At 44.6% G+C, this 12533-nt stretch overlaps 1 protein-coding gene across 6 annotated transcripts in view; it reads right to left on the bottom strand.

Moving 5' to 3' along the window:
- Positions 1 to 10080, bottom strand: part of SNAPC3 (small nuclear RNA activating complex polypeptide 3) — a 33522-nt gene extending 23442 nt beyond the window's left edge. The window contains exons 1-6 of one of the 6 annotated variants that reach the window (XM_084834541.1): positions 9830 to 10080; positions 6349 to 6409; positions 5678 to 5752; positions 3727 to 3811; positions 1882 to 1986; positions 249 to 395 (exon numbers count right to left, since the gene is read on the bottom strand). In XM_084834541.1, the coding sequence (XP_084690667.1) occupies positions 249 to 395; positions 1882 to 1986; positions 3727 to 3811; positions 5678 to 5752; positions 6349 to 6368 (432 nt within the window). In that variant the 5' untranslated portion in view covers positions 6369 to 6409; positions 9830 to 10080. Of the gene's footprint in view, positions 1 to 248; positions 396 to 1881; positions 1987 to 3726; positions 3812 to 5677; positions 5753 to 6348; positions 6410 to 8955 lie in introns of all 6 variants that reach the window. The other 5 variants (XM_084834542.1, XM_084834540.1, XM_084834537.1 and 2 more) reach the window with 5 other exon arrangements.
- Between the last annotated feature and the right edge of the window lie 2453 nt (positions 10081 to 12533).

Below are 12533 nucleotides of genomic sequence, written 5' to 3'. Positions count from 1 at the left end.
AACAAGAATAAAAGCAAAACACCTGTCCCAGTTCTATTAAACTGTTAATTTGATGTTCAGGTGAGAAAGCCGTTTTCAGCCTCACAAGCTTTCCCCAGAAGCAGCTAAGCACATTTTCAAAGGATTAGCATTTCCAACCGATGCGCAGTCTGGCCAAATGTTGCAGGATTACAGCCCTCCTACCTACCCACCCACCCACCCACTTTCTTTTTTTTTTTAGAAAATATTAGAAATCAAACTTATAATACCTTGCTGATGTTTTCTGGTGCTTGACCATGACTGCTGAACTCCCCACCAATCTGAAGGTCACTGACGCAGGAAATGGAATCTCTCAGCTCAGTTAGTTTCTGGCTACCTAGAACCAACACTGTCTGATAGGGCTTGCGGAGCTTATGCTACAAAGGACAAAGACAGCCAAGATCAATCAAAAACAGAGCCAAGGCATTTCAGATACTATTGCTATTACTGAAGACCTAAATGTACAATGGGCAGTAATGCCCTAGCCTTGGTGCTTTTTCTTGCAAGGAGGAAACTGTGAAGTTTCACTCAGTTTTGGGGTGTACCACATGTGAGATTTGTAACATTGCCTTCCTCTACTTGTGGATAGCTGAGGAACACAGTTGGACCTAAACAATACATAGGAAGCTGCTTTATACCAAGTCATATTGGTCCATGTAGCTCTGGAGTGCAGAACCTCTTTTAGCCCAAGGGCCGAATTCCATTTCAGAAACGTTCTCTGGGGCTGCATTCCAGGGGTGGGCGGGGCTGAAGGCAAAAGTGGCAGGGCCAAAAATACCAGTATATTTTAGCTTACAGTTCTTACTGCCAGTAACTACATGTTAGGGAAAAGGGGTGAGGCCGGAGGAAGGAGGCGTGGCCTGCTGGGGAACCCCAGAGGGCCAGTTTGGCACCTCCAGGCTTGCAGTTCTGCACCCTGATCTAAGCCTATGTTGTTTACACTGACTGGCAGCCACTCACCAAAGCTTCAGACAGGGCTCTTTCCCAGTTGTACCTGGAGATGCTGAGCACTGAATATGAGACCTTCTGCATGCAAAGCAGGTGCTCTACCATTGAAGGATGGCACTTTCCCAATCATTCTTGTTTAAACAAGAATACATAAAGCATGATCAACTGCCATCAGGTGCACTATAGTGGCAGGTGATTTGGTAGTGAAAGGAATCTAGTGTTCTCTCATAATAGATGCCTCGGCTATGTCAAGCCTGCTCATTCTAGTAGAAACTTCATCTGTGGCCATTCTCTTCTGCTGGAGAACCACAATCCTATATACACTTCCTGGGAGGAAGTCCCACTGAACTCAATGGTGCTTCTGAGCAGTCATGCACAGGACTGCAATGCACACCTAAGGCTTTAGGCTGGGCTTTCGGTGGTGAGGTAGGGCTTGACTGTCTGGGTGCTGCTTATCCATTTAAAAGACTAGTGAAACTGTTCCATCCAACTCAAAGCAGCCCGCTTTGTTCAGGGGCGTGCTCCAAGAGGCCCTAACTTCATACAACTGCCCTACAATTCTCACTCAATATTCCCCAAAATAATAAGACCATTTGTTAACAAGAGAAAAGTGTTCATTGGTAATTCAGTTTTTGGATTCTGCATATGAAAAATATAATGTATAATGAATATATGTGAAAATGCATATACCTTAATCTAATAACCCAGAGAAGGGATGTCTTATTGATTGTTGTATACATTATATATTTTTTGCTCTTACTGTAGGTGTAATTTATATACAGTGTATTGTAAATTGTAAATAATCAGAACCATTTGCTAACAAAGCCACTTGAAAGGATTCAAACCTTTCCTATCCAAATGAAAAGGGGGGGGGGGGTGATGATGATGATCAAGAAGAAGACGAAAGCCACCAACCTTCTGAAATATAACTGGGTAGAAAATATTGAGTGTTAAAACAAGCTCTGACTCCTTGACTAGGTTTATTGGATCCTTTGGCCTCTTTCCAATTGCACGCGACTCCTAATAAAGCAAGAAATTAGAATGTTATGTTAATGCAATATTTAAATAGCTTTGTAGGAATTAAATAGCATTGTAAGTATTGCATGATTTTAAAGGCAATTTCTGCCAAAATGGCACTCATGCAAGTGTATCCACTAAGACGATTCTACATTCAAGGAAATCCATCTTACAATGGTTTTGATGAACTATTCCATTTTACTATGCATACACAAAACTGGAAATTCTTAGTGCGCCCAGTTGTCCATAAGTTATCATTCTCTGGATACTCTCAATAAATAATGCATTTGCAGTTAAGTTATTTCTTTGTCCATCAGCAACCAGTATCATACTATGATCTTCATGGTTTCCAAATTGTTTATATAGTAAGCTTAGTACAGAGTCCTTTAGCCACAGAAATGTGCAGGTTATTACAACACCATTTCCCTAAGCCAGGCAGGTATAGGGAGAATGCAGCCACTTACTATAGAGTACAGGCTCATCTTCTTCAGCTTCAAAAGAGGTTTGCTAGGAGAAGAGCTTTGTCCCAAGTAATGGGAGTAGCAGAACCCAGATTAATTAGTGAGTGATACTGGAAACAGCTATAATATTATATGGCAATCATCCTTGATAAATGAGCCACAGGGTGTGGTAATTCCATTCCATACTTTCAGTCAAGATCCAAGGCGTTGCCCTCACCACTAAATAGTAGGAATGTCATGCCTTGCTTTGGGCAAGACAAAGAGATCAGATTTCTCCCACAACGTCTATCAAATGCACCCTAAGATAACTAAGCAAAATTTTATGACATCAGAAGAACATAAAACCCGGAATTTTGAGATGCAAGAGATCATGGACTGGAAGGTACAAGAGATCCACAATTTCCTACTTAATATGCAATGTGGTTCCCATGTAGGTGAATGCTGCAGCAACTCTTAGATTTGTTATAAAGTCAGCATGGTGTAACTAACTAACTAACAGTGACCAACTAGATCTTGAGGTCATGGTAGATAGCTCAATGCAACCATCAGTTCAAAAGGGAAATTCCATGCTATGGGTTACTGCAGTAGGGATCAAAAATAAAAATTGCCAGTGTCATAATGACATTATACACATGCAACTGCATTCGGGGCATCATGTTATCATTCTGGTTACTCCAACTTCATTTTTTACTAGAACCCCAAGATCCACCAACTGGAGCTAGGCACAAAACGGTGGCTCTCAAAAAGGATATTATAGAGCTGGAAAAGAGGCAACCAAAACGATCACAGGGTTGGAGCAGATTCTCTACAGAGAAAAGCCAATGCAACTGTGGCTTTGGGGTCTAGAAAAAAGACAACTAAGTGAGGTGGGGGAAATGATAGAGCTTCATAAAATTAAGCAAGGGGCGGAGAAAGTACATGCATGCAGCACATCTGCATAAAACAGGTCTTTAACTGACGTAGTGTAGGGCAGCCGTCCCTAGTATGGCTGGGGATGATGGGAATTGTTATTCAACACAACCAGAGGGCACCAGATTGGGGAAAGCTGGTTGTAGGCTGCCCCTCCTCTGGTTGGAGCTAGTTCCACAGCCACTGACCTTGCACTGTGCTTTCAGCACACCAATCCACGCAGTCCCCCTAACATGGCAACTCTTCCACGCATGCATACAGCCTGAACAGGATCGTCATTGAGGGTTTTTAACAACTGCTGTGTACATGGATTAGCTTTACCAGTCCGCTTGGGTATGCGAGGCGGGCAGCGGTAAAAAGAAAGAAGCCTTACCATCTCATAAATAAATGTTTCTTGTCTACATGCACGATCTACAGTGATTGTTTCTTCTCGCCTCTCCAAAGTCTTTTGTCTAATTCTGAAGAACAGGGGAAGACAAAACAAGAAGAGGAGAAAAATGGTGTACCCACAGGTATGATCAAAGTCTCTTCTATCTAAACATTAAAAAACAGGACTTAAAAGCCACATCAAAACTCATGTACTTCAGATTACAATACAAAATGATTGATCTAACCGCAGCACCTGGAATGTTCATCAGAAGACAAGATACACTGAGGTTTCTTGGAAACTCGTTTATTATAATCTGAGCTTCTGTACAGAATGGCCTATATCAGATGCATGATCTGAAATATTTGGATACCATAAGTACTGATAAATTGGAGTGCTATTTAAGCACACCTATACTGCCAGGAGGCTATATGAGGAACACCAAGTTCTTCTGGACAAAAAAGTATGTTTAAATAACCAAACTTCTATAAAACTCTGGGAAAGACATGAGAAAAGAGTGCTGAACATGGGCAAAATTGTAACAAATGTTTGAAAGTGGCTTGTTAACCATGCAGTGTGGCTTGATAACTACCCTGAACAACCCAAAAACAAACCATGGGTTCTTAAGGTGGCTCGTTCGAGAAAAATAAGCCACACTACATGGTTAACAAGCCACCCTGAGGAAAATGTCTTGGGTTCAGACAACCCACTAACCCACAGTTCAACAAACGACGCTCAGTGCAACAACAACCCACATTCAACCAATGAGTGGGTTAGCATGTTGTGCAAACCCAGTCAAAGTGTTATACGCAACCTAACACTAGTGGGAAAAGTAGAAGAGGTGGCTTTGTTCCTCTACTGCAGGGGTGTTGAACCTCTTTTAGCTGGAGAGCCATAAGAAGTGTTTTGGGGCCGCATTCTGGTAGTGGGTGGGGCCAAAGACAAAAAGGAGCAGGGCCAAAACATATACAAAAAATACCAGCATATTTAGCTTAAAGCACTTACTACCAGTAACTAAACCTTAGGAGAGGCATTTTGACCTTTTTGAAGGCTGCAGGGGGAAACGTGCAAAAGCCAGGAAACCCCCAAATGATTGGCAGCAGGGAAATGGGAGCACGGCCATCTGGAAAATTCCAGGGGGCTGGATTGGGATCCCAGGCTAGAGGCTCAACACCCCAGTGCCATTGGTTACGTGTTGTGCTAGCAGTCGGGCAAGCACTAGCAAGCGGAACAATGAGCACAACTGGAACAAGCAACATCTAGCATGATGAAGTTGCAATGAGTTGTGAAAGAGCTTGTCCAATAGCAACAACTGGATTTGACACTCACACAATGACTGAAATGGAGTTCCTGCGAGCAGCACAAGCCTTTGCACCAGCAGAACACTACTGGACACAACCCTAGTAACGGAGGCATGTGCAGATCTTCACGCCCAATATTGATGGGCAAGGGGGGCTTACATGTCCCCATCTATTTATTTTTATTTTTTTTTATTTATTAAATTTCTTAATCGCCCATCTGGCTGGTCAGCTGGCCACTCTAGGCGATGTACAATAGTACAAACAGTCTAAAACAGAAAAATTAAACATTAAAACATGGTATTTCTAAAAAATACCCTAACCCAGCCCAAATGCCTCATAAATTCCCATAATTGGGAAAGGGTTATAATATAAGGCCTGCAAAGAACCTGCAGGTGTTATATTGTGCAGGTCTTCCCTAAACTGTGTACATCTGTGGTGATACACAGAGAAAGAGAGAGATTATTATTATTATTTTCAAAATTGTATATAATATCCCTATTAACTATCACTGTTAACACACACAGTTGAACGCAGCCACAATTTTCTTCCTCCAGATACTTGTTTACATAATCAATAATGCCCAAACAAACATGGTAACGGTATTAGTGCCATTGAAAAATTGATCAGGGTTGCAATTAGAATAAAATGCAATATACCTAAGTGTTATTAAGCTAGTGTCTTCAGGTACAACTTCTGTATCTTCTTTACCAGAGCTCTTCAATGCATCAATTCTAGAAACAAACAAACAAATAAAAACTCTAATTCTACTTTCATATGAAAAGTCAATGACCTGGTTTGCATGGAATGGTGGCAAATCATGGGTTAATTAACCCATGTGTTGCCACAGCATGTGCCGCTGTCTCTTTAAATATGCAACCACTGATCAGCCCAATTGGAGATTGCTCTGTGAAGTCCATACCCAGACACTATGGGTTATTCATCGGTTAAACAATAAAATGAGCCTACTATAAGTTGTTAGGTTATCTTTGGATTGTTTAACCCATGACTAACCTGTAGTGTCCAAGTTTGGAAGTCATGGGGCAACCTCTGATCGGGACAATCAGATTCAAACTGGTAGTGGCACACACCATGGCAAATCGTGGGTTCAGCTGTTACGTCCAAACAAGCTCATCATGTAAAACACGTAGGAAGAGCCGGCCGTTAAGAAATGGCTATCCATGGTCATGCTGACAGTGAACCCAGGCAGCTTCAAAGAAATTGTTTCCTTGGTTGAGGTTTGATGTCTGGCTCTACAACAGACTTTCTATGTTACAAACACAAACACTATATTAAAGCTAGCTCTCACAAAGAGAAGGAGGCGGCAAACCTGTTTCTCTTCTGTACCATTTCAGATTGCTGGTGGGGGCTCACATGAATGTTGAACACTTCTCCATACAAAAAAAATAATAATATCGTATTAGACAGCTGCAAATCCCTCAACACAGAAAACTAACATGCCAGGGAAAATAAGTTTTGCCTAACTTTGAAATGCTAAGTTTCTAAGGTGCAGCGTTGCTATTTTTGTACAGAGGAGCAGTCAACATTATGACTGCCACTTGCAGTCAAGAAATAGGCTTAGGGCGCAATCCTATGGCTGCTAAACAGAGGCTAGATGTCCATAGGATATTTCAGTTTATGGGAAGTGACCTTAGAGCCAGTGTTCCAAGGTCAGTTCCCAGAAAATCGCCTCCCCGCCACCTTGTAAGAGGTGCGGTTCATCCCCAGCTCCACGCTCGGAAAAGCAGTGCGGAGTGGGGAGAAAGGGGCCGTTCCTGGAGGTGGGGAAGGGATGGCGGAAGCATCATTACAACACTTCCTATGCGCTGTCTGGCCTCCCCCCGCTTGCTCCTGCTAGATAGCCGTAATCAGCCATCTAGCTGCTAATGCCGGGTGACCGAAGCGCAGAGGAGATTCCCCTCTGTGCTCCACCAGCCCTGTATTAGATAGTCGGTTGCCTTCGAGTTTGAAGGCAGACGACGATCCCCATTGGATTGAGCCCTTAGCTCCTCATGTCCTCTTTGTGACATCTGTTACAAGAAATATGGGGCTGCTATAGAAATTGGCATCTCTGAGTCTGGTTTCCCTCCCATTGTAACGTAGTAAAATTTGCCTATATCCTGACATCAACATAGTGCAGTGCATTCTCTCGCTTCATACCTTCAGCTTCTGAGGAAGAAGGTAGAAAATGTATAATGTGAGGATGTCAGGCAAATTACATATTAAAGAGAGGGAGAATGCGCTACAGGGATACCATTTTATGAGGCAGTCCTGTGTCTTCTCATAGCAAGAAGTCCTGTTCTTAGGCCTCTTCACACTTTATCCAACAAAGGTGTTTGCCACATATATCTGGAGTGGCAAATATCATACAATATGTGTTTGTAAACACACAAGGACACACTACAGACACCAACTAGTTGCAGTCTCTACCATATGTCTACTTCATTGTTTCCACTTTGCTTTATGGTGGCCCAGTTCGTATGATCACCACGACTTAAACAAGCCACAGTGGTTTGTTTAAGCCACAGTGCATGCCAGATGCCATTTGCCTAATTACCAGCCTGGGCACAGCTTGTCATGTTGTACGAACCTGGGCGGCATGGCTTGTCTGAGGAGGAAACAACCCTCAAATAACTCATTGCCTGTTGTTGAGTTATTTGAGGACCATTTCCCCCTCAAACAAGCCATGCTGCCTAGGCTCAGATGACATGACAAGCTGCGCCCAGGCTGGTAATCAGGCAAATGGCACCTAACACGTGCCACTGCTTAAACAAGCCACTGTGGTTTGTTTAAGCCGCGGTAATTGTGCAAACCGGGTCAGTGTCTGCTGCCACTCAAACACTGGTGCATATGCAGAAATGTTCTTGCCACAGTTAGTGCAAATTTGTTCTAAAAGAACCTCGGCATACTTGCATCTTCTCAAGGGAAGGGGGCATCAACACCCCACTGAAGCTTCTGGGCATAGCTGGTGGGCTCCATATGCCAGAGACCTTCTCTGCCCATACAAGAGCAAATGCATCAGCCCAGGAGACAGCACAAACATTAAGACACTAATATTTAGCAAAGCTTCGTAATACAATCCCAGCAAAAGGACAGGGATGGCCTTAGACAAGACAAGGTTGTGGGGAGGGGTGGGCTGTCAGGGGACTGAGTAAAGCAGCTAAGGGCTTTCCTAGGTAAACCAAAGCAGTCTCTTGGGAAGAGCTGCCTTTCTACAGAAGCATGAAATCCATGCCCAGCTCACAGAGATAAGAACCAAGCGATATATCTCACTGCTTGGATAGGGAACTTTCAGGTTCCTATTCAAGACGATGTCAGTGGCCCCCCTACTAGTGTATGGACCTTGGCAGCCACCCAATGATGCCAGCCTTGACACTAGCCCTGAGAGCAGCAACAGTGTATACTTTAACTTGGATCTTATTTTGTGTGATAGCCCTGCCAAGGCAAGTACAACCAATTATCCCCCATACTGCAGGTGGGCAAGAGAGAACAGCCCTGGAATGTAGTCCACTGTCAGTATTGCAGGTCAGGGAGTAGAGCTGGCTGAGGTAGCAGCTTAACACAATCCTGCAAATGTAGCCCAGTGTTACTGTTGCAGGCCATGGCTGAGAGAAGCCTACAATAACTTTGCCATGGAACCCACTGTTCATATAGCACAGTCTTTCCCAACCTGGGGCCCTCCACATCTTTTGAACTACAACTCCCAGTATTCCTAACCACTGACCATGCTGGTTAGGGATATTTTGGAGTTCAGGTCCAAAATACCTGGAGAGCACCAGGTTGGGGAAGGCTGATATAGCAGGTCAGAGATGGTGCCAATACAGATTTGGGTTTCCAGCCAAACGTCACCCAAACAAAATGCCCCTCAGGTTGCAGTAAAAGTCAACCTACTTAAATTACTCCCTCTACCTCCTCTCAGCCTAAATCCAGTACTCACTTCCACCCAGAAGCCTTGCTCTTCATTGACTTGCACGTACTTTTAAAATGTGTTGCTTTGTTTTTCAACTTTTCATATGAAATAAGACCCACAGTAGAAAAAGCAAGAACACCTCTGTTTGCTGTTAAACGGGGGGGGGGGGAGACGACACCCCCTACTACCCTATCACAACCAAGATAAAATCCTGAATTTCTCCAGCGATCTATAGGGGCAGGCGGCCGTGGCTTAACCGGGGGTCGGAGGGAGGGAGTGAAGGGCGGAATGGAATGCAACAGGAAATTCAGCCTGTGTCACTCTACCCTTTTATTTCTCCTATCTCTGTAGCCTGCTGTCTATGCAATCCAATATAAACTACTTCCTGTTAAGTCTAGCAGGGTTGCCGAATTACACTTCAAGGCTGCAATTCGATGCACGCTTGCTTGGAGGCGAGGCCTCTGGAACTCGGCGAAATGCTTCGTTCTCAGCAAGTATGTACAGGACCGGGCTGCACGCGTGCTGAGGACTGCAGCCAGAGCCAATCTTTACTCAGAAACAAAATCCCACTGAATGTAATGAGCGCGTTTCCTCAGTCAAGCGAGGATAAATCTGCACCCTGGCAGCCCAATCCCCTGCACGGTTACTCATACGTAAATCCCAAATGAGGTCGATAGGGTTTCCTCCCAGGTAAAGGTGTGCACAGGCTTGTAGTCTTAACGGGGCCAGGACCTACACAGCCCAATCCTAGCAGTGCAACCCTACGCGTGCCGGCTCAGAAGTCTGTCTGACTGAGTTCAGTGGGGCTTACTCCCAGGTAAGCATGCATAGGATGGCGTCCCACGTGCGCTTTCTCGGAAGCCAGACTGGGCAGCCTGCAACGGGCGACCCTCCGGGCTACCTGCACACAGCCCGCAGCACGGCCGCGATCTCCGGCGTGCAGTTCAAGTCCTCGGCCACCGCAGCATCGTCGTCCGCGGCCGCCGCCCGCTGCAGAGACAGGTCTTCCGCGCGCAGCGCCTCCTTCCAAAGAGCCCCAAAGGAGCCCACGTGGAACCTCCGAGTATTCAGCTCCACCGTCTCGTACTCGGGGATGTTGCCCCCGCGGCCCGCGTCGCCGCCACCGCCGCTACTTCCAGCCATTTTTGCAGCAGCGAGCAGCGGCTAGAGGGCCGGGGCGAGAGGCAGCGATGGGCGCGCAGTGGGTTGTGGGACTTGTAGTGTCGCTTTTTCCAAGCCTCGGCGGCCCCTCGAAGTCAGCTGTGTTCGTCCGGATGCAGCGTGTTTTTGCGTGAAGACTGCGCGTTTTCGGCCTACAGTAATGCATGATAGAGGGAAAGATATTAAATGAGAGTGCTGCGTCTTTTCAGGGAGATTCTGAACGTTTGAGTTCGGGGGTGATTTTATATAGTTTTGTGTAATTTTACTTATTTTACCTAGAGAACCAGAATTTGAAGTCTCTTCTATATGATTTTTGGTTTGTGTTAACTATTTTGTTAAATGTTTGTTTTGCAATGGTCCGGTGACTATATACAATCAGCTCGACATGTTTTCTGGCTAGAATCATAACATTAGGAGGGAGCAAGGCCAAAGAGAAACTGGCTAGGGGAAAATGCTGGGAATTGTAGGTCCTTTTCTGTCTATACATACAAAGGATTGTGTCCTTAAACTCATTTTTAAATTGTGCTGTTTGTCATTGCCATGTTTTTTGTTTTAATTTTATTCCATTCTTATGTCTATGTAGGCTGCTCTGAGCACTTGTTGATTAGAAGAGCAGGATATTTACCAGTAATGGGTAGAAAAAGAAAGTAGCCAGACAATCAAAGACCATGTGAATCAAACCTGAGAAAACAAAGGTTTGGTTCCTAGCATGGGTCAAAGGGATATTGCATCATTCCTTTTAATAAAAGTAGCGCATATGAGGCCCTTCATTTTTTGAAGCATTCCGTTATAGAAGACACAACCAAAAGCCTTGTGGCATCTTAAACACTAACACTTTTATTAAAAAAAAAAAATTGTTAGTCTTTAAGGTGCCACAAGACTCTTGTAATTGCTGCAAAAGACAAACCCACAGCTGCCCCCTGGAAATAGTTTCAGCTATAGGAATCACTTGACAATTAGTTTAGTTTTCAGACTTTATCTAGAATATTTGGTGGGAGGAAAGTAAACATGTTTGCAGGTGTCAGCAATTTAGAATTGTGTTTTCACTCAGTATGGGATTACTCTTCATGGGGAGAGCAATCCTATGGCCCTTAGACAGTGATGCTTTGGGTTCTTAGACAGCACTCCGACCTCGGAGTCAGGAAACCATGCTCCCCCCTCCCTCCCCATCACAGCTGGCATGGAGAGAACTGCGCCAGCTGACTCTCCAAGGTCGGTAAAAGGGGCATTCCAGTGGATGGGGAGGGGACTGGAGAGGCCAGGATGCAAGCTATCCCGAGGCCTTTCCAGGCTCCTTCCGTCTCACCTGCCCCAGCTAGACAGGCAAAAAAGCTCATCTAGCTAAAATGCAGAGCAGGGAGGCGACGATCACCTCCACCGCTCTTCCCCCTCTGCACTGCATACTCATAAGCTTCCAAGTTCAGAGGCTTACAAGCATTGGGTGTGGAAGTAATAGGATTGCACCCTTAGTTACTCTTTATCAGCTGCTGATGGGCTTGATTAAAAATGTGAATTGTTTCCTCTTTCAAGAAATTATTTAGATTTGTGGTAGTGACTGTAATCTACATCTGCCATTATGAGAAAGGGTTGATAAACTTTTCTGAGCAGGGTTCCTGGGACTTTAACAGCTGCCTGTGGGACAGAAATTCAGCAGGTGAATCTTACCTTATTACTGTGTGTCTGTGTGAAGAAAATCTGTACTTGTTGAATGGCTGCCTGTCAGGCAGTAGTTAAAGCAGGGGTCCTCAACCTTTGGAATATTGAGTGTGTGTCATGGGTGCTCTCACAGATTGCTGGGGTGGGGGGGGCTTGGCCATTCACAAAATGGCTGCCAACATGGGCATAGCCAGTCACAAAACACCAAATTCCCAGAAGGTGAACTGGTAAGGCTAAAAGAAAAGTAACTTGCCCAAGAACCTGAGTACAAAGCAAAGGTGGGTCTCAGTTCCAAAACATAAAAGTAGTATTTTGAACCCACAGTTTTTCTGCTCCAACACTCATTTCAAGAAGCCAAGCTGATAAGTGGTGTTCATCACTTGGTGGCTGTAGTAGCTCATTCACACATTAAATTTATTTAAAAGATTTATAAGCTACATTATCAGGTGGTGTACAACAACATTAAACTGTGAAACACGATAAAACCAATTATAAAAACTAAGTTAACAACTACAGCTAAATAGCACTATATACATCACAGCACCCAACAAAGTCTGAATTCACTTATAGGCCAAGGTAAACAAGTAGATCTTTAGGACCCGCCCCACTACAGTCTGCCATGAAAACGCGGCATCCCTCTAGGAGTCAGCAATGACTCGGTGCTTGCACAGGAGGAACCTTTCCTTTTGAAGGGCTATAATGATGGGGCCTAACAGACATAAATTAGAAGAGAGTTCTTCAAGTGGGGGGGCCACTGCTGAGAAGGCCCTTTCTATTGTGCCCACCAG

The sequence above is a fragment of the Heloderma suspectum genome, chromosome 2 (genome assembly GCF_057233095.1).
Source record: "Heloderma suspectum isolate Gila_16-S chromosome 2, 16-S_ref, whole genome shotgun sequence".
NCBI classification, from domain to species: Eukaryota; Metazoa; Chordata; class Lepidosauria; order Squamata; family Helodermatidae; genus Heloderma; species Heloderma suspectum.
The sequence above is the reverse complement of the archived record's forward strand: the minus strand, read 5'-3'. Positions and strand labels throughout refer to the sequence as shown.